This window comes from Mustela erminea, chromosome 2, assembly GCF_009829155.1.
Source record: "Mustela erminea isolate mMusErm1 chromosome 2, mMusErm1.Pri, whole genome shotgun sequence".
NCBI classification, from domain to species: domain Eukaryota; kingdom Metazoa; phylum Chordata; class Mammalia; order Carnivora; family Mustelidae; genus Mustela; species Mustela erminea.
The window spans coordinates 154,051,907-154,073,108 of NC_045615.1; the positions used below are offsets into that span (position 1 = coordinate 154,051,907).

Sequence of the window (21,202 nt, forward strand, 5' to 3'; positions counted from 1 at the left end):
TCTCTCTGACAAATAAATAAAATCTTTTAAAAAAATATGCCATGTTTAAAAAAAAATACTGTGAAAAATATGAGGATGACATAAATACAGCAGTAATAGGTAAAAGCATAAAATGAAGAAATAGCACATAAAATTAATGCAACGTTAAGCGTTATTACTCTGAGAACAAATATTTTGACAAAAACATTCATATTAAGCTAAGTATGTTGAAATTATTTCTTTATTCTAGACAATATTAACAGGACCGTATTACTCTGGATAGCTTTAACAGATCCAATTTAGTGTCTTAACTTAAAAAATAAATTCTCTAATCTCTGACTGTTCAGGATCCAACCTTTTTCAGGAAGATGTTAAGTCATGTTAAGGTATTTGTAAGCAACAACTATGCTTGAAAACCTGAGTACTACAATTGCTATCAATGTAATATTCTACATTTTCAAAGTACTTTATAAAAGAACTTTGAATCTACCATTTTTGTTAGCAAAATTAGAAAGACAAGGAGGTACACTAAATGGAAATATCACCAAAATACAAGCAAAAAACTATGTTTTATTTGTCTTAACCCTAACATTCCAATCTCTCCATCCCAGGCCAGTGGGGGGAAAAAAGTGAAGGAGAAAAAGCTTAACCAATGCACTTTGTACTGATTTGAACAGAATAAATCTACATAGAATAATTTCTTTAAAATCAGTCCTATGTAGATTTTATAATCCATAAAGCTTTGTTTTGCTTTAAATGTTTCTTAGGGGAGGAGACATCACACATCTATTTAATTAAGGAAAATATTTTTACAGTCTTGAGGCCTTTTATATTTTTCACACTTATCATGCCACAAATTCATGCAGAATGAGTTGCAATGCTCCTCAAAACTTTCCCTTACAGACTTTTTCCACTGGTTGTTTCCTATGTAAATTTTATTAGAACAGCATTAGTTCAAGACTAAAATATAGAATCCATGCATGACTTCATCTTCATTATATCCATATCCAATCTATCATCATAATCTAGCATCACTATAATGCACAGATTTTCAAAGTATGTGGTTTGATGAGTTTTATTTACAGGCGCGCGTGCACGCGCACACACACACACACACACACACACAAATATGTATACCTTGTAGCCACCATCCCATCAAGTACAGAACATTTCTATCACCCCTAGAAAGTCCTTCTTGCTGTTTTCCAGTCAGTCTCATCTCCTATTGTCATGCCAGGCTACTACTTTAAAAAAAATTTTTTTCTGCCAATATACATTAATTTTGCCTGTTCTGGAACTTTATACAAATTAAATCATACACTATATATTCTTTTGTACCTGGCACCTGTTATTCAATATAATGCTTTTGTGATTCATCCATTTACTATTTCAGTTGGATATCACATTGCACAGAAGTACCAGTTTCTTTATTCATTCTCTTATAAAAGAACATTTGGGTTTTTCCTAATTACTGAACATTACAAATAAAGCTGCTGTGACTGTTCTTATACAATTCCTTTCATAAATGTGTATTTTCATTTCTCTTGAATAAATACCAAGAAGGAGAGGAAAATCATAGAGTAAGTGTATGTTATAAATAACTGGTAAGCATTTTCCAATATGGGTGTACCATTTTATACTCTGATTAAGCATTGTGTCATAATTCCAGTTTCTCCACCTTCTGGCCAACACTTACAATCATCTTTTTTTAAAAAAATCATCTTCAGGGCCGCGTGGGTGGCTCAGTGAGTTAAGCCTCTGCCTTCAACTCAAGTCCTGATCTCAGGGTCCTGGGGTCGAGCCCCACATCGGGCTCTCTGCTTGGTGGGGAGCCTGCTTCCCCCTCTCTCTCCGCCTGCCTCTCTGCCTACTGGTGATCTCTGTCTGTCAAATAAATAAATAAAATCTTAAAAAAAGAAAATCATCTTTGTGAATTGCTCTTTGGTCACACATCATTTCAGAGGTTAATCTTCATGCAGTATGACTTCCATCGCTTCCTCTCAAAAGTTGTTGCATGAACATTGTCATGAATATTATTTTTACTTTTAAAAGTATTTATAAAAGACCACTGACTCCTACATCTATATCTCAGTCTAATCTATTAAATAGCAAAGTCTACAGCTAATCTAAAATTGTAAATAGTTCAAAATTGTCTGTCATTTTAATGTTAGCTATTTTAACAAGTATGAAGAAGCATCTCATGGTTTTAACTTGCATTTGCCTCATGACCAATATAGTGTTTCTGTGCTTGCAGACCATTTGTGTATCTTCATTTCCAAAAATTATATTCTTTTGTTGACTTTTTATGATTGAATTTTATGAGTTTTTAATATATTATGGATGAACATATTTTGACAAATAAATGTATTTTGAATACTTCCCATTGTGTAGCTTATCTTTTCATTTCTTAATGGGGTTTTTAAAAAACACATCTTTTAATTTGATCAGTTCATTTGTCAAGTTTTCAAAGATTAGTGTCTCTTATGTCCTATTAAAGAAATCTGTACCTACTCCAAAGTAATGAATATATGTTCCTATGTTCTCTTACAGAATTTTAAATCCTATAGCTTTTATATTATTTAGGTCTGTAGCTATCATTTTTTGTGTAGAGTATGAATATTGGGCCAAGAATATATATATATATATTTTTCACACAGAGACCTAGCTGATGTTATACAGAATCATTTTAAAAGACTACCATTTTTGGGGCACCTGGGTGGCTCAGGGGGTTGAGCCTCTGCCTTCGGCCCCAGTCATGATCTCAGAGCCCTGGGATTGAGCCTCACAACCGGCTCTCTGCTCAACAGGGAGCCTGCTTCCCGCTCTCTCGCTGCCTGCTGCTCTGACTACTTGTGATGTCTCTCTCTGTGCCAAATAAATAAATAAATAAATCTTAAAAAAAAAAAAAAAGACTACCATTTTCTAATTGAGTTGCCTTGGAATCTTTACTGAAATCAATTGACTTTATCTGTGTCTGTTTTGGACTCTATTACATTTAATGCTTTTTCTGTTTTTGCATCAATACTACATGGTATTGATTACTATAACTTTACACCTTTTGCATTTCCATGTGAATTTTAGAATAATTTTACCAATATCTACCATGCTAGAGTTTTAGTGGGATTGTGCTGAATTTCCAAATCAATTAGTACAGACTTGATATCTTGACAATATTGACTGTTTCAATTCATGAACATGGTATATATTTATTTACTTAGGTCTTTTTAAGTGTATCTCTGAAGTGTACTGTGTCTCTCAATGTGGAATCTTTGTAACATTTGTTAAATTTATTTCTGAATATTTTACGTTCCTAAATTTCATTTTCCTTTCTCAGTATGTAGAAAGGCAGTTGATTTTTATACATTTCACTTGTATGATATGATTGTACTAAATACATTTATTAGTTTCTGTAAATACATTGTGAGTTCCATATCCTTTTCTATCAAAAAAATTATATATTTTTCTGGAAATAAAAGTAATTTTACTTGTGTCTATATAATTTATATGTTTGCAATTATTCTTCTTACCTTGTTATACTGACTAGGGTATCCACTGTAGTGGTGAGCAGAGAAATAAAAGTGGACATGTTTCCACTGTCCCTTACATTAGGGAGAAAGCAATTATTATTTCACAATTAAGTCTGTTGTGCATTTCCCATAAATTACCTTTATCAGATTGTAGAAACCCTTTTATTTCTCGATTGGTGAGAATTTTTATTATGTTTAGCTGACACTTTTGTCAAATGATTTCTCTGCATTTACTGAAATAATATTAATTTTACCTTTGAGTTAGTTATATGGTGAATTACAAAGTTTAATTTTTAATGTTAAATCAACCTTACATTCCTAAAAAAAAGAAAGAATTTGTTGTAATACAACAAATTTTTAAAATATTGCTGGTATCAACACAAAATGAACAAACTGTTTAGAATCTCTAAAAGTAAGAAAGAGAGTTTTATTATAAGAGCTTAAGCTTCCCAGGAAACATGCTCTTCACAGGGATGGAAGTGCTTCAGAGAATGAACAGTTTTACAAGATAATATGCCTTCTCACATCTTATAAATGCTCAAAAGATTATAGATTAACATATAGGTAGGAATAACTCTTTAATGTCAAGGAATGCATTGATCAGTATCTTAAGAACTAGATGGTTTTCCTTTAGGCTACTCATTTATTAAGTGTATGTTTGTATGTTTGGTGGGCCATAAATCAGGCTTTTGGTTTAAACAAAGTTTATATATAATCATGCTGACTTGAAAAGAGATCTAAAATAGATTCCTGTAAATATCAGGCCTTTAGAGAGCTTTTTCTCTAATCACTGGGTTTAACCCAGTAATATTCTATGAATGATTTTTACTTTTCTGTCCATGAATGCTATTAATTGGCAATTTTCTTTTCTTATAATATCTTTGGCAGTTTACATATTGAGTTTTTGCTGGTTTCATAATAAGAGTTTGGAAATTCTGTTCTTCCTGAGTCAGCCTGTATGTTATTGGTATTCTTTCTTCTTTAAATGTTCGATAGAATTCACCAGTAAAGCCATTTGGGCCCAGAGCTTTCTTTAAGTGAAAGTTTTTAATTATATTTTATTAAATACAAGGTTGCCTCAATTTTTTATTTCTTCTTACATTGGCTTTAGATGTAATGTCAATGACTGGGTATAGCTGTGATTCAATAAAACTTCATTGACAAAAGCAAACGTGGGCTATATTTGACCCTCAGGCTATAATTTGCCAACCCCTAACTTAGATCACTGATTGTAAACATTTCTTTTATTCTTATATAAATATGTTAAAGATATAAAATTCTAATCATTCCTTTCTTTTTTAATTCATGCATTATCAAGAAATGGTTTTAAGTATCTAAATGTTTGAGTATTTTTAGTATATGTTATTATTAATTTTAAAATATACCCATTGAAATCAGGAAAATATATTCTTTCTATAAATATTTTTATTATATTGTTAGCTGATTCAAATACATTGTTGAAAACAAAAGAAGTGAGAAAAAGACTAAACATAAAAGGAATAGTTAGTAAATAAGCATGGGAAAGTATTTCACACCATTTTGATAATGAATGTGATGTATTTATATATAACTCAGTAGGCACAAATGATACATAATTAAAACAACTAATGCAATGAAAGTGTATTGCAACTAGCAGTCCATTTTCTCAAAGCAACAGAGAGACTAATACAGTACTTTGCAATATAATTTATAAAATGTACCTTAAGTTTATATTCCTTGATTCAATTTATTTCATACCTGCTTATCTAAGGAAATGATCCTGTTATGCATAGCAATTCACTGAAACTTTATCAAACTACCAGAAAAAAAAAAAAAAGAAAACAAAAGAAGTCTCCCCACAAAAGGGAACTGCAAAACATTCATTAGCAGGATATTCAGCAGACATTTATAATGAAGTACATTCACATAACGTTAATTTGAAACTCAACAGAAATTAAGTATGCATAAAAAGCATGCACAACAATGACAGCAAAATAACAGACAAAAGTGTCAGGGTAAGAACATCAAGGTCCTGTTCTTTTATTTTTTTTTAATTTTCTGCAATATGTTTATCATGTGAAATTTTTAAGGAAAAAAAATTCTTTGAACATATCCCAAACAATTAAGTTGCCTGTAAACACCCCGTTCCTTCTTTATTACTGACCATGACTGCATCAGCTCTAACCTGGTTTTCCCCTTAGAAACCAGCTACCTGGATACTCCAACACTGCTTCAACCATCTCTTGGTGTCTCAGCTGAGAATGACTGTCTCAGCTCCACCTGGAAATCCGCCACAGGTACTTGCTGTTGCTGAGATCACCTTGGGTACAGCTGACACTCTTGGTTGCTCAGTAAGGATGTCCTTCTACGTGTGACTTGAAGTTCCATCTTTGTTCCACAGTCCACCTCAAGTGTAAGCAGTGCCTGGTCCACTCTGTCATGCTGCTGGCTGCTCCTCAGAACAGAACATTACACATACCCAGCGGCTGTTCCGTCTACCAGACATTTTATATCATTTTACTCCTTTAAAATTTATTGTTACAGTCACTGCCTCAAACTATGGTCTGTCTTAATGACTATTGTCTGTGCACTTAAAAATAATATATATAATGCAGTTCCTGGGTCCCATGTTCTACAAATGCCAGTAGATCAATTTGGTTGATTGTTTCATTCAAATTTCCTATATTTTGACAATTAAAACAGATGTGAAAATGTCCAGCTGTGATGGCTGATTTGTTTATTCTTCCCTGCTTCTGTCGATTTTTGCTTCACATATTTTGAACCTCTGATTTTAGATGCATAAACATCTGGGACTCATATTTTCTTGAAGGATTGATCTTTTAATTATGTCATGACCCTAACTATCTCCAATAATACATCATATTTTGAACCTTACTTTGTCTAATATTAAATGAAGATATACCAGCTTCTTATGCTTAGTGTTTACATGATACATGCTCTACCATCCTTTTACTTTCAGCTATGTCTTTATATTTAAAGTATGTATCTTATAAACAACACACAGTTAGTTGGCTCTTGCTTTATTATCCAGCCTCAAAGTTTATCCTTTAGTTGGAATATTTAGTCCATTCAAATTTAGTGAATTTGTTGATAATGACTGGGATTAAGTCTACTCACTTGTTTTTTGTTTTCTCTTATGGTGTTTCCCCTCTGTTTTTTAAATTAAACTCATATTATTATTTTTCCTTTCTATCTCCTTGATTGGGTTTTTAGCTTAAAAATTTCATATCATTTAGGGTTTTCTTTGAGGATTATATTATACATCCTTAACTCATCATGGGCTATGTAGAATTCATATACTACCTCTTTTCCTGTAACACAATTATAGTACAATTTATATAATACTATTTACATTCTACTGTCTTTTGTGCTAATACTTTCATATATTTTGCCTCCACATATGTCTATTAACTCTTAAAGCATTTAAGTTATATGTCTATTAACTCTTAAAGCATTTTAAAAAGGAAAATGACACACCTATATTTACGTACACAGTAATTTCAGTGCTCTTCCTTACTTCCTTCCTATAGGTCTGAATTTTCACCTGGTGTACTCTCACTTTAGCTTCAACCTTCTTTAAAGTTTATTCAATTTGTGTCTGGTAACTGTGAATTCCTTCGGTTTTTATAACCTAAAAATTCCTTTATCATGGAATACATGTGTATATCATGTTTACATGTCCACATGTTTATAGATTATCTTTTCTGGATGTCAAATTCTAAATTGATATTTTTTTTTCCTTTTCACATTTTAAACACATTACATTTTTTTTAAAGATTTTATTTATTTATTTAAGAGAGAGAGATCACAAACAAGAGTGAGGGGTTGGGCGTCTGGATGGCTCAGTGGGTTAAGCCGCTGCCTTCGGCTCAGGTCATGATCTCAGGGTCCTGGGATCGAGCTCTCTGCTCAGCAGGGAGCCTGCTTCCTCTTCTCTCTCTCTCTGCCATGATCTCAGGGTCCTGGGATCGAGCTCTCTGCTCAGCAGGGAGCCTGCTTCCTCTTCTCTCTCTCTCTGCCTGCCTCTCTGCCTACTTGTGATCTCTCTCTCTGTCAAATAAATAAATAAATAATCTTAAAAAAAAAAAAAAGAGTGAGGGGTAGAGGTAGAAGCAGACTCCCCACTGAGCAGAGGGAATGATGTGGGACTGGATCCCTGGGATCATGACCGAAGCTGAAGGCAGACACTTAACCGACTGAGCCACTCAATGCCTATTACATTATCTTTTAGCTTCCATTGGTTCAGGTGAAAAATCAGCTATCATTTATGATGTTTCCTTAATATGCAATATGTCTTTCTTTCCTTAAGCTGCTTGGAAGATTCTCTTTTTATCTTTGGTATTAGCAGCTGACTGCAGCAGACTTAAATGTAGTTACTTTTGTATTAACCCACCTTCCTGTTGCACTGAGTTTCTTGGATCTGCATTGATTTTTGATAAAATTTGGAAATATCTTCTCAGTATTTCTTTGACTATTTTTCTGTTCCATTTTCTCTCTTCTCTCATTCTAGAACTTCAATAACATACATATTAGATTACTTGATACTATTCCTCAGATCAGTGAGCCTTTGCTAATTTTAGTTTTCTCAGTTGTTCAGTTTGGAAATTTTCTATTGACCACTGGTCCTTTTTATCAATTACAGTCAATCTGCTTTTGCTATTAATATCAGCCATTGAGTTTTTATTTTAAGTTTTTTTTAAATTTTAAGGTCTTGGATTACTATTTGATTTTTTAGCAATTTTCTTTTTTACCTCTCCAGAAATTACTAAACCTTTCAGTCAATATTTTAATCATATTCCCATAAATCCTCCAACATGTTCAATTCTAGTTATTTTAAAATCCTTACCAGTTTATTTCAACTCCCAACTCATCTGTGGGTCTACTGATTGATTTTACTTTTGAGAATGGGTAACATTTCCTTGTGTAGTGGTTAATCTATGTGTCATTTTAACTAGCCACAGAGCACTAAGATTAAATGTTTCTGGGTGTGTCTGTGAAGGTGTTTTTGGAAGAGATTAGCATTTAAATTTGTAGACTCAGTGAAGTAGATTACCTTGCCCAATGTAAGTAGGCAGCATCCAAGTCACTAAGGGCCTGAATAGAACAAAAGACAGAATGAAGAGGAATTTCCCTCTTTTTTCTGCCTCACTCCTTGAACAGGGACATCTCATTTCATCTTCTGTTTTTTGAACTGGTACTTCTAACATGGGTTCTCCTGGTTCTCAGGCCTTTGGACCGAAACTGAATTACACCACTGCAATTCTAGGTCTCCAGCTTGCACATGATAGATTGTGGGACTTGAGTCAATTTCTCATAATAATTCTCATTAGAGATATATAGATTTAGATACACAGTTGATTCCTGAACAACATGAGGGTTGGGGTGTCAACCCCACCCACAGTAAAAAATTCATATATGATTTTGGCTTCCCAAAAACTTAACTACTAATAGCCTATTGTTGACCAGAAGCCTTACTGATAACCTAAGTAGGGCATATTTTGTATGTTATATGTATTATTTATTGTATTTTTACAATAAACAACAGAAAAAAAATGTTATTAAGAAAACCATATTGAAGAGAAAATACATTTACAGTACTTTGCTATTAAAAAAATCCACATTTAAGTGGACCCATGTTGATTAAGGATCTACTGTAGATACAGAAAAGAGATATATTATACTGGTTCAATTTCTCTGGAAAAATCTGAGTAATATAATTTGGATTTTTTCTGCATACTTAGTAATCTTTTCATTATATGTTGACTTTGTAAATGATATATAGTAGAGGCTCTACCGTTTGTTATATTCCCTTGAAGAATGAATTTTGTGCTAATATAGTTAATACAGTGGAGGATCCACACTGGTTTAGTGGAGGCTTTTTTTTCTTTAACATTTATAAATTCATTTCACTTTTATCTTCAGGGCTAGGGCAAAACTAAGTCCTATCAACATGGTTTTTACACCTATGGCTTGCCCTTACAGTATTTGAATAGAAAACTTATGATATTTATCAATCTCCTCTAAGTAATGGAACTTTTAATTCCTAACTCAAGTCCACCACAAAAGGAAGTTGCTGAAATCTCTACTCTGCTCTTCAACTTTCCAGCTATTGTTTTTCCCTGGGATCCTTGATGTCTTGCTTTGCATAGGCATATTTTAGTAGTCAGCCAAGAAATGAGGAAGACTTTATATGCATATTTTGAGGATTCCACTTCAGACATTCCCTTCATTATGGGACTTCCCCACTTTGGCATCCCCAAACTCCCTTCTCTGATGTCTCAGAGACTATCACTTCCTTACTCAGGAAGCCTCCAACCACACACCCTGCAGATGAAGAGTGTCTATGAGGGAAAAGTGATTTAAATGTATATTCAATCTTTCTTGGAAGAGTCTAATTTCCTTAAGTTTCTACCTGCTTTGGTCACTCACCAATGCCTTCCAACTACTGTTTTTCGTATTATATCCAGAATTTATATAATTGTATTAGGAGGAGGTTTAGTTCAATATAAACTTTTCTGTCACAGAAGGTAAAGTTTATATTCTTCAGATTTTCCATCATAAATATCTTTGAATATCTTTATCTTTACTGTCTCTACCTTCCTGAGGGCCATAATCATCTCTTATGATGATTAATATATTATCACTTCCATATTAGTTTCCACCAAAACAGAGTGTTCATTCAAAAAAGGAACCTCTATCATGTTACTCCTTTGCTTAAAACCACACAACACCTTCCCATCGGTCTCTACTTAAACACCAAACTCTCTTAATTGGCTTAAAGGTTCATATTACTTGGTCCTGCTAATATATCAGTCATAAACACTTTGATCATTATATTCCAACCAAAATAAACCCCTTTACATTTCATAAAATATGCCATGAGCCCTTGATATCTAAAATTTCACACTCTGTTCCCTCTCCCTGGAATATTACTCTTCCTTTTCTTCATTTGGCTAATATTGTATCACTTAGGTCTTTACTTTTTCTGGTTTACTCTTTCATAAATCATTTATATTAGCCTGGGGTGCCTGTTCTGTAGTTCTACAATATCCATATTCCCTTAATCATTTCATTTATAAATTCTATTTACTTGTATTTTGTCTAACAAGCTGTAAGCTCTAGTAAGCCATGAACAGTGTCTTTGTTACCGAGTACCAGAGTGCCTGTGACTTCCACAGTGCCTGATTTGTTGCTACAGCAAAATAAATGCTTAATAAATTAGTAAATTAATGACTATAACTTAGTTTGAACACAACCTAATTCCCTCCATTGATAATTTCATACCTTAAATGGCAAAAGCCTGCAGATGAGCAGCCTTGTTTACTTATTTTCTCAAAAAGTTAGACATGAAAATGCCATCAACACATTTTGATTATCATATCAATTTCCATTAAGAATTATGTATATTTGATAGATCTTAAAAACAGTTTAACATTTGCCTTCAGGTTGTCCAGTTATAAAAATTATTTTTGTGGCTGATTCAAAACTTCCCTTGTCCATATCAAAGTTATCTTTTTGAACATACAGTTATACTTTTAAGTATATAAAATTAAAAGACCATCTTTGTTATATGTTGTAGCCTAATATCCAAAGGGGTTGGCATATAACCGCTTCTGATATAAAAACAGTTTTTAAAATTACAGATTAGGGGCACCTGGGTGGCTCAGTCATTTAAGCATCTGCCTTTGACTCAGGTCATGACCCAAGGTCCTGGGATTGAGTCCCACACTGGGCTCCCCACTCAGCGGGGATCCTGCTTCTCGTCCACAAGCCACTCTTCCTGAATGTTCACTCTGTCTGATAAATAAACAAAATCTTTAAATAAATAAATACTTAATTGATTAATTAATTACAGATTATATAGCTATTTAAAATCTCTATAGCCACCTTGTAATTCACTAAGGGGATTTTTCCTCTAATTCATTTCTTGTTCCTTGTGTTATGGTTAGGAAACAACTCTTCATTCCAGTTCCACAGTTTCCTAGATTTGCGTTAAGTGACTTTCTTTCTTTTTTCTTTTTGTTTTCTTTCTTTTTTTGAAATCTAACTTTCCAAGCTGCACTTTCCTCATCTGTAAAATGGGGATAATTACAGAGTTTATCCTATAGGACTATGATGAATATAAAGTATTTATATAAAGCATTTGTCAGCTTCTAACACATCAGCATTTTCTGACAATGTTACCTTAAATAATGTAAACTAATAGAACATTTTCTAATTATACTTATACTATATCCCTTAGAACTTAGTGTAATTAGAACCTCTATTAAATACAAAAGGCTTCTCATATTTTAATAATTCAGAGAGAAAAATAAAGGGGAAAAAACTTGAAACTCTGGACCATGAACATGGTGATCAGATATACACCTGAAGGAAACAAGTGGTTCAAATTCAAAACTTTTGATTTCAATATGCTGCCACATAGAAAACATGATTTTTATTTAAATTTGTTAAGCTAGGAGACAAACAGGAAAAATGTTATTAATGTTTTTTTAATGCTGAGTAAATGGGTGGTTATAAAAGGTTAACCGATTTGCCCAAGTAATTGGAAAGGCATGATTCAAATCCTGGATTCGTGATTCTACAGGCCACTTTCTTAATCTCTGCATGAAGAGCATGTGTCAGGGGGAAATGTCTATTAGGAGAAACCACAGGCAGTATCTACAGAGCTCTGTGTAACACAGACAGGGTAGCAGCACTGTAAACCATGATTTGTATCAAAATATTTAGGTTTTATTCAAACATTTTAGGAAAAATGTAATAGTTCATAGAAGGAAGTCATTCATTTTAAAATTTTGTATTTAACCAAAATTGGTTTGATTCTGAGGAAAATAAGGTAACATATTTTGCAGGCAGAATGGCTACCTAAGCTTTTTGTAATATATTTCAAATATGGCAATTTCCATCATTTGAGTCATGTGAAAAATATCAAATTATCCATAGAATTTGGCATAAAATTCAAATTATGCTGATAAAATCATGTCTCATGAGTTTGGGGACAGTTAATGGAGCTTTTCAGCTATGGGTCTTTTGAGTTTCAAGCTGTTATGACTGAAAAAGAGCATAAAGAAGTATCCAAAGCAACTTCTAATGAGCCTAAATTATTCACTCAATAAGTTTTTCTTAAGCGTATAATTCGTGCCATGGTAAGCTAGGCCCACTCCTAGGAACAGTATGGTGGTCACAGGGCTGTCTGGCCATGACTCTGGCACTTGCTGGTACTGACTTCAGGCATGAGAACTCTATGACCACCTTCCTTTTCAAAACTGAAAGTTATGTGTGCATTGCAGATTGTGGAACTGACAACCACTGAGATTCTACATTTGACAATAGGATTCTAATTCTTTTGCAGGAATCATAGTCACTAGGGACACTTCAAGCTGAATATATATCACTTACAGGCTTTTAAGATAACTCAGAGATTTATCTGCATCCATTCTCTTAGAAGTTAAATGTCACAGTCTTTTTTCAAATAAAAAATTCCTCTTGAGTACCAAATATGTATGCAAGTCTATCAAAGGTTATTTCTTATAGTCATTTCTTATGGTTTTCAATGACAAGAAAAGAGAGAACAGAAATGCCTAAAGAATGTGTATGTATTGAATTTCTACAAACTTTGTGAGCCACAAGATGTGGAAGTAGGTATCTCTGCTTCTTACTGAGTTAATCCATTGATAAGTCTTCTCATAGGGTGGCGTAAAATGTGCATTTCCCTACCACTAATTGTAATCCTTTAATGAGAGTAAGCCTAGGGGCTTTTTTTATTGCATTAACTCCTAAACCTGTTCCCGTAGCTATTCTCATCTCCACTTACCACCCAGTCTGAGTGTTATAATTGAAAAGGTACAAGAGAGGTCATCTAACCATTCCAAAATCTCTGCTTCCTACACCATAGCCTATAGTTACTCTACATCTCCTTGAATACCTGGAGGTAGATAGGTCTTTTTAACTTTCAAAACGTTTTTCCTTACAGATTATTTTTAATTTTTTTTTGAAGCATAATTGACATACTAGTTTCAGGTGTAAAATCTAATGATTCAGTATGTGTATATACTGCAAACTAATCACCACAGTAAGCCTAGCTTCCCCATCACCATTTTAAGTTATGTAAGATACCGTGCAATATTATTGACTGTAGTCACTATGCTATATATTACGTTCCCATTACTTATTTATTTTATGCCTAGAGGTTTGTGCCTCTTGAACCCCATCTCCCATTTTGCCCACCCTCCAATGCCACTCCTCTCTGGCAATCACCAAGCTGTTCTCTGCTTCTGTTTGATTTTATTTTGTTTGTTGTCTTGTTTTTTAGATTCCACGTATATGTGAAATCACAGGTATTTGTCTTTCTCTGCCTAACTTGTATCAACATAATACCCTCAAGGACCATCCATACAAGAGTTCATTATTTTTTTGTGGCCAAGTAGTTTCCATTGTGTGTGTGTTTGTGTGTGTGTGTGTGTGTGTGTGTGTGTGTGTGTACACACACACAAATCACATCTTCTGAATCGTTTCATCCATCAATGGGTATTTTGGTTATTTTCATATTAATATCTTGATATATTCATTTTCTTCTGCCAACTGATAACCCCCCAAAAATAAATAAATAAACCTAAGCTCCCTTTCATATGATAACCTGTCCAGCTTCTTTTTTTTTAATTTTTTAAACTTTTTTTTTTAAGATTTACTTATTTATTTATTTATTTGACAGACAGAGATCACACGTAGGCAGAGAGGCATGCAGAGAGAGAGGAGGAAGCAGGCTCCCTGCAGAGCAGAGAGCCTGATGCTGGGCTAGATCCCAGGGGATCATGACCTGAGCCGAAGGCAGAGGCTTTAACCCACTGAGCCACTCAGGTACCCCCAACCTGTCCACCTTCTGAAAGCCACTCACAACCTCTTTCTAAGCAAAACATCCTAGTTGCTCTTCCCTAGGTTAACCTTGCCCTTTGAAAGACAACCACATGCTGAAGACATTGCAGGGGGAATTTTTGTATATATAATTTTTGCTCTTTTAGGCAGAGATGTTTTCTGTTTATTAGATTCTAGTCATTTGAACGTAAGATTTAACACATGAAAGTAAGACTGCTTCTATGGCCTGAATTTATCCAGAATTGCAGCTTTTCAGAGCTTGGTGGGTTGATGTGGAGGGTGAAATTAGATCACTGATCAGAAAGAACAATCATTCCCTCCTGATACTGCTCAGTTTCAAAATTCCACTACTTACATTCAGACTTAACTAACATAGGAAGCCCCTAATCTGGTTCCAATTACTATGTAATGTGTCTTCATACACCTTTACATTAGCTGAGGAACATAATTATCTATGGAACCCTGAGGATGTGTGGCAGGAATAGGTCTCACTTACTCAAAGCTTCAGCCCTGATGTTCGTGAAACCATCATTTGTGAAGTCAGACACCATGATGACTTTTATAAATTTCATTTCACTTCATTACCAGTTCCAGAGATAATTTTTTTATAGTCACTTAATTTTTTAAAAGATTTATTTATTTGCGAGAGAGAGAGAGAGCAGGGGAGAGGCAGAAGGAGATGGAGAAAGAATCTTAAGCAGGCTGCACACTCAGCATAGCCAGTGTGGGGCTTGGTCCCACGAACCCCGAGATCATGGCCTCAGCTGAAATCAAGAGTCTGATGCTTAACTAACTGAGGCAATCCAGGTGTTCCTTAATACTCTTTATTTTCTTAAAATTATACTACCAAATATGTTTTCCAATAAGTCATAATCAATGCCAATAGGATGTTTACAAAATATTAATTATGGAAATTAAGTTTTTAAAAAATAAGAGCATGGGGCAACATCGTGTGAAACAAAAAGCTCTGAATATACATGAATAAAATTTGAAAAGAAACCACAGATAGATGTATCTGGTAGTCACTCATCTAAAGTTTCGATGAAACTGTAAATGTTGCTTATTTCTCAATTTCAACACATTGTGATAGCTGATGATTCAACTGATTAATAACTGATCCCAGGGAGAGGCCTTCAAGCCACAAACTTCTCCATTCCATTCACTTCTGAGTATATATAATAGCTGTAATATTCCTGGGCCAGACACTGCCTGATTCTTACAAGACATCCAAGAGAAGGAACTGGTTGCAAAGTCTGAGAGGTAAGAGAGCTCTAAAATATTGTGAACTAGGATAGATGACAGGTAGGTAGATAGATAGATAGACAGACAGACAGACAGACAGACATGTCCTGTAACGGAGGACATTGGGAGATGGAGAGGAGAAGTGAGTTGGGGGAAATCGGAGGGGAGACAAAGCATGAGAGACTGTGGACTCTGAGAAACAAACTGAGGGTTTTGGAGGGGAGGGAGGTGGCTTGGAAGAGCGTGGTGGTGGGTATTAGGAGGGCACATATTGCACGGAGCACTGGGTATGGTGCATAAACAATGAATTCTGGAACACTGAAAAGAAATAAAATGAAAAAAAATGTCAAAATTAAAATTACTCGAACTGTACACAATGGTTGTTTGATTTTGTAAACTTAGTAATTAAATAACCATTTGGGGTATTATGCTTTAATATTTTACCCCTGACAGTACCTAGTACAGTGCTTCAGCCTGAGAAGATATGCTCTGTGTGTGTTTATTTATGTCTGTGAGGAGTGTGTGTGTGTGTGTGTGTGTGTGTGTGTGTGTGTAAAATTGCCTATTCTGCCAGTCTTTCCGTAGAATTCTGAGCTTCACTGGAATTTTAATCCTTTATCTTATTATAATCGTAACATTCATCTGGTATTTTTTTAAATCCCAATTTGATTTTTTATTAATATGAACTAAAAAAAAAGACAGAGTTCAAAACTTGATTATAATTTTTCTTTTGTATTTTGTTTTTCTGTCTCATATATATTTAGGAAGCATCAGGAGGTGATTAAATCCCCCTAGCATCTCCATTAATCACCTTGAAACACCCCCAAATAATAATAATAACATGGGCAATTGACATTTTCCTGAATGTAAAAGTTTAAATTAAATAATCTTCAGAAAACTTTGTAATGTGTTGACCTAAAATTGTAGAAATAATTTAACTCATTTTTTCTCAAAAATTTACTAGCAATTATAACTAGTGCATTATAACAATTTGTATCATAGGATAAAGAGGCTACAATCAAATTTAAAATATAAAATGAAATGCTTTGGAAATGTCCTTTCCCAAATGTCAAAAATAGAACCCTCTAAACAGCATGGAATTTTGGGAGTTGCCTGAGAACCAAATCAAATTTGTGTCACCTAAGTTAATTTCATAGTCATTATTACATTGTTTTGAACTTCCTGAGCTCAGTAAATAACTGCCTATCCCCACGCTACCATTCTCTGTATACCCTGAGGCTGTATTTCATTCCAGAAACTACTATTACCATATAAAGAGATTATTCTGAAATGACATGCAAAATTTATTTTTAAAAGATTCATGTAACATAGTTATAAAGTTGCAAAGTACCTTTGATTTTATCCAAACAACAATGTACTCCATTAATAAATAGATTGATACCCTAAGATTAAAGAATTTACCCAAGCCAAGGAGTTGGTAGAACATAATCTGTACTAGAGCTGGATCTTCCAAATTTACGCTAATATTTGGTCTTCTCCCAACTTCTAGGATGTTTCTGAGTAAGATGAAAGTTCTCCTTCTGATCACAGTCATCTTGGCAGTAACTGCTGGTTTCCCGGTAAGTATCCATTTCTATATTCCAGAGTATTTATGATTTTTTTCTAATTCATGAATCTTAGGGATTTTTTTTCCTCCACATGCTGTATTTCTACTTTATAAACATGCCTGATGTCTGCCCCTTTAACATGATATTCTAGAAAATACTGTAAATCATATATTGTTCTGTGCTCACTTCAATTCTATATAGCTTGTAGTAGTGAATTTTAATCATTTAGAAAATATACTGACACTCTGCAGAAAAATGGTTACTATATTTTCTAGACACTCAGATTCTAGATTTTAAAAATGGATAGTATAAAATAATATTAGGTAGTAGATAAATTATTTCCTTCACACATAATACATCTATTTCTCAGTTTGCATGTTTTATCAACATGAGTCGAACTAAATTCACTGTTTGAGTTTTAGGTCTCTGAAAACCAGGAAAGAGAAGAACGAAGTGTAAGTTACATTTTCTCTTTTTCCGTGTAAGATTTCCATGTAAAATATCCATAACTGTGGTTTAAATTCCTTTATCCAACCTTCTCATATTCTAGAGAAAACCGTAAAGAGTTTAGGTATTATTAGCACTCCACAGAATAAACTTCAAGAATTTGATCTTTGTTTGTAAAAAGGGAATTTTGTCAGCATCTCAGGTAAGAGTGGGACCCACACTAAAACTTGAATCACTCTGCGATAACAGGGTTATTATATTTTTGTTAAAATTATTTAACCCAATAGAGGCTCATAATTGTTCATGCCTCCACTCTGCTTAACTCTACAAAACTCATTCTAGAAAAAGTAAAAATATAATAATAATAATTAAAACTTAAGAATTAGGAGAAGTGGACCAGCTCTGATGATCCCACCAGGGACAAATTCACTAAAGGATTATTTTGGTCTAAACAGTTAATCAAAAATTTTTAAGAAAAAGAAAATAAAATTTGAAGAGGGGGGCTCTTGTTTAGGGATTCATTTGTACTCCTAGAAATCTTACTATATGGAAGGAAGCATTATTTTGGAGTCAAAACTATAAACAGTGTTAAAGATACCAAAACTGATAGGGATATAGACAGAAGACAGAGGGGGAAAGAGGAAAGAATGAAAAGAGATGAAGAGGAGACTGTATCTAACACAGGGTTTGGGTAAAGATCTTATATAAAAGCAAAGGGAGAAATATGATGTCACCTCATCAATCCTCCTCCCTCTTGGTCTTAAAGTTAAAAGCAGTTATCATAAAACTGGGCTATGAGTAGAAAAGTACAAAGATATGGGTATCTCTAAGTAATTTCCTAAAATTTTCTAAAATGATGTAAATTAATTAACCCCTGCTTATTGTATGTATAGAAAAGGTAAATGATCCCAGAATTTCTAAAACCTCTCCTTAAAAGTGAAGACCCACGTTAAAAGGCTGTTTTACCTCTTTCAGTCATAAAGAGTAAAACAAGCCTTTTTAATTTCTTTCAACAGGCCAGTGGAAGCAATGAATCACCTTCCCCGTTTTATGGTCCATTTGGCCCATATCCACCATTCCTGGATCCAAGATTTCCATGGTGGAGATACTGTCCTCCTTTCCCAATACCTTTCAATGGCCCTCCTCCTAATGGACAGTAAAGAAAGAAAAGTTCCACTACAATTTAACATGAAATAGGTGGTAAGTATGTCCAATACAAAGCATGTTTTTTAAGTTGTCTGTGAATTATATTATTCCACGTAAAAAGTATGTTACAATGTTCCCACTTACCCCTTTAAGTTATAATTTGTTTCAATCTTTTTCTCTGGTACACATTGTTAGGTCTCTATTTAGAGGCACTTGAGTCTTTCCATGATCAAGGGGGCAGAGAAGTTTAAAAACCTCATTTGCTATGAAATAAGTCCTTTCCTTTTTTTATTAAAAGATTTCTAACTCTTAAAATATTTTCTACTATCATCAACATTTGTGCATATTTGCACTAAGTCAGAGGTCTAAAAGAAGTAAAATTTCAACCAAAGAGGATATCACAATAAATAAACTTTTGGACGTAAGGTCTAGGCAGACTTCAGCCTATTCCTTAAAAAATCATGTGTTTTTCTAATTAATATTAAAACCTCAAACCTAGCTTCTGATGGTCACATTTTAATTAATCCTAAAAGTTGAATTATCTCATATATAACAGAGGCCCCTGTCATCTCCTATCAAGAACAAAGCAATCAGATGAATTGAACGAATGTAGACTACAGATTACATTAGGACCCAGAGGGCTGTTTTAGGAAAGAAAAAACTTTCAGCTAATAGCTACCACTAAAGGTCTCTGCCATCTTTCCTGAACCTACTCAGTCTTCTTGAGTGAAAAACTTCCCAGTCCTTGAACCAGATTTACTTTTGAAGTGATAGTCATTATTAAAAAGCAAAAAAAAAAAAAAAAAAAAAAAAAGTAATTCACAAGCAAATTACCCATTGGGATTAATAACTGAATGCTTATCATTTATTTCAGGTCACTGTAAAATGGAATGTGAGCCACTTCCTTGAAGAATCAATATTCCTGCTAATAAGATAAAAATAAATGTAATTGAAATAGCATACAGTATTCTCTCGCTGATGATCTTTAGTGGGCTGCAATAAATAAAAGAGAAGAACCTGGTTTCCTATTTTCTAAATGTGCTTTGCTGGTAGAAATGCAAAATAAATTCTAACAGATTTTAACACACATTTCTCTCTTTCTTTCTTTCTTTTTTTTTTTTTTATTTTTTATTGAGAGAGAGAGAGAGAGAGAGTGAGTGTGTGAGCCAGTAGTTTGGATGGAGGGGGGAGAGGGAGAGAATCATAAGGACAGACTCAATATCGTGACCCTGAGATCATGACCTGAGCTGAAATCAAGAACTGCACGCCCAGCCAACTGAGCCACTCAGGGGTCCCCTAATATACATTGCTTGATGACTAACCAGTCTATGGAAAATATGGGGATGGAGGTGATCAAAATCAAGTCCTGGAAGTACCTTGAATAAAAAATTCTATACAGCAACTTGTGCTGGTATTTGTATTACACCAACTATATTAACTGCACCAATTGTATTAAAAAGAGCCAGAGGTCAATTTAATTAAAAAAATTTGATTAATTGTGCTTCAATTACTCAGTTGAGACTGTAATTATATACTGTAGGATATAAACTTGATGTGTTGGCAAAGGATATAAAAAACAGCCAAGTACTTTCTCTAACTTCAAAAAACTTATGAGTAAGATCTTAAAAACAGCATTGATATCGTGCCTGTAGGCTACAAGGTGCTTTTTTGAATGATTAGATCACCAAATCATCACATGATCTCTGTTCAGTAATCACATTTCCTATGTGAGGAAACTAAAGATCACAAGAATCCTGTGGACCTACACATAGACCTAGAACATGGCAGAAAAGAAATACAAACCAAGCTTATCCAACTCCTATGTTTTTGCTAGCAGCCTATATATTAAAATAAATTCTGAGTCCAGAACTCCACAACAGCAGTACCAATGTCTAGTTAAGTCCGTCTGTTTTCACTTTATTTCAGGAGGAAAAATCAAACCCCTACTAATAAATATAACTGCCACACACTTCCTTCTCTGCTAATCCAGATGCCACACCATCAAAAGAATTACCTTTTGAAACACTAACTTATATTTCTGACTTACTCAAATACCTCGGAAAGCTTCAACGTACCTGCACCTTAAATCCATTTCCCCCACATGGCATTCAAGGCCTCTTACATACTAACCTTGAGCTTCTTTTTGAATTCCCGTGGCATCAGCCAGCCTCTCTTATGGCCCCAGATGTTATAAGACATTACTGCCATTCCCCACAACTGGCTTTCATTCTCACACTGCTATGGCTTTGCTTATGCAATGTCCATTCCTCTGTTTCACTATTTAAATTTATCTTTCAAGATCCAAATCCAATATCGTGACCTTCATGAAAAACTTTCTGCTATGTCTCCAAACAGAATAACTCACCACTTTGACCTTCTTCCACCATGTTTTATTTCCTCTTTTTTTTATAAATCTTACTA

At 34.0% G+C, this 21,202-nt stretch overlaps 1 protein-coding gene across 1 annotated transcript; it reads left to right on the forward strand.

Annotated features, from left to right (window-relative positions):
• Positions 1 to 15,597: 15,597 nt before the first annotated feature.
• On the forward strand, positions 15,598 to 18,800 carry FDCSP (follicular dendritic cell secreted protein). The gene is made up of 4 exons (XM_032334507.1): positions 15,598 to 15,638; positions 17,131 to 17,200; positions 17,611 to 17,643; positions 18,652 to 18,800. Exons 2-4 carry the CDS (start codon positions 17,132 to 17,134, stop codon positions 18,793 to 18,795), a joined length of 246 nt encoding a protein of 81 aa, XP_032190398.1. The 5' UTR covers positions 15,598 to 15,638; position 17,131; the 3' UTR covers positions 18,796 to 18,800.
• Positions 18,801 to 21,202: the final 2,402 nt, after the last annotated feature.

Excerpts from the sequence above, each read along its gene's own strand:
- FDCSP (XM_032334507.1), top strand. The coding sequence starts at position 17,132 with ATGTTTCTGAGTAAGATGAAAGTTCTCCTTCTGATCACAGTCATCTTG. Across the intron at positions 17,201-17,610 it reads CAGTAACTGCTGGTTTCCCG|GTCTCTGAAAACCAGGAAAG; the intron begins GTAAGTATCCAT and ends TTTGAGTTTTAG. Across the intron at positions 17,644-18,651 it reads AGGAAAGAGAAGAACGAAGT|GCCAGTGGAAGCAATGAATC; the intron begins GTAAGTTACATT and ends TTCTTTCAACAG.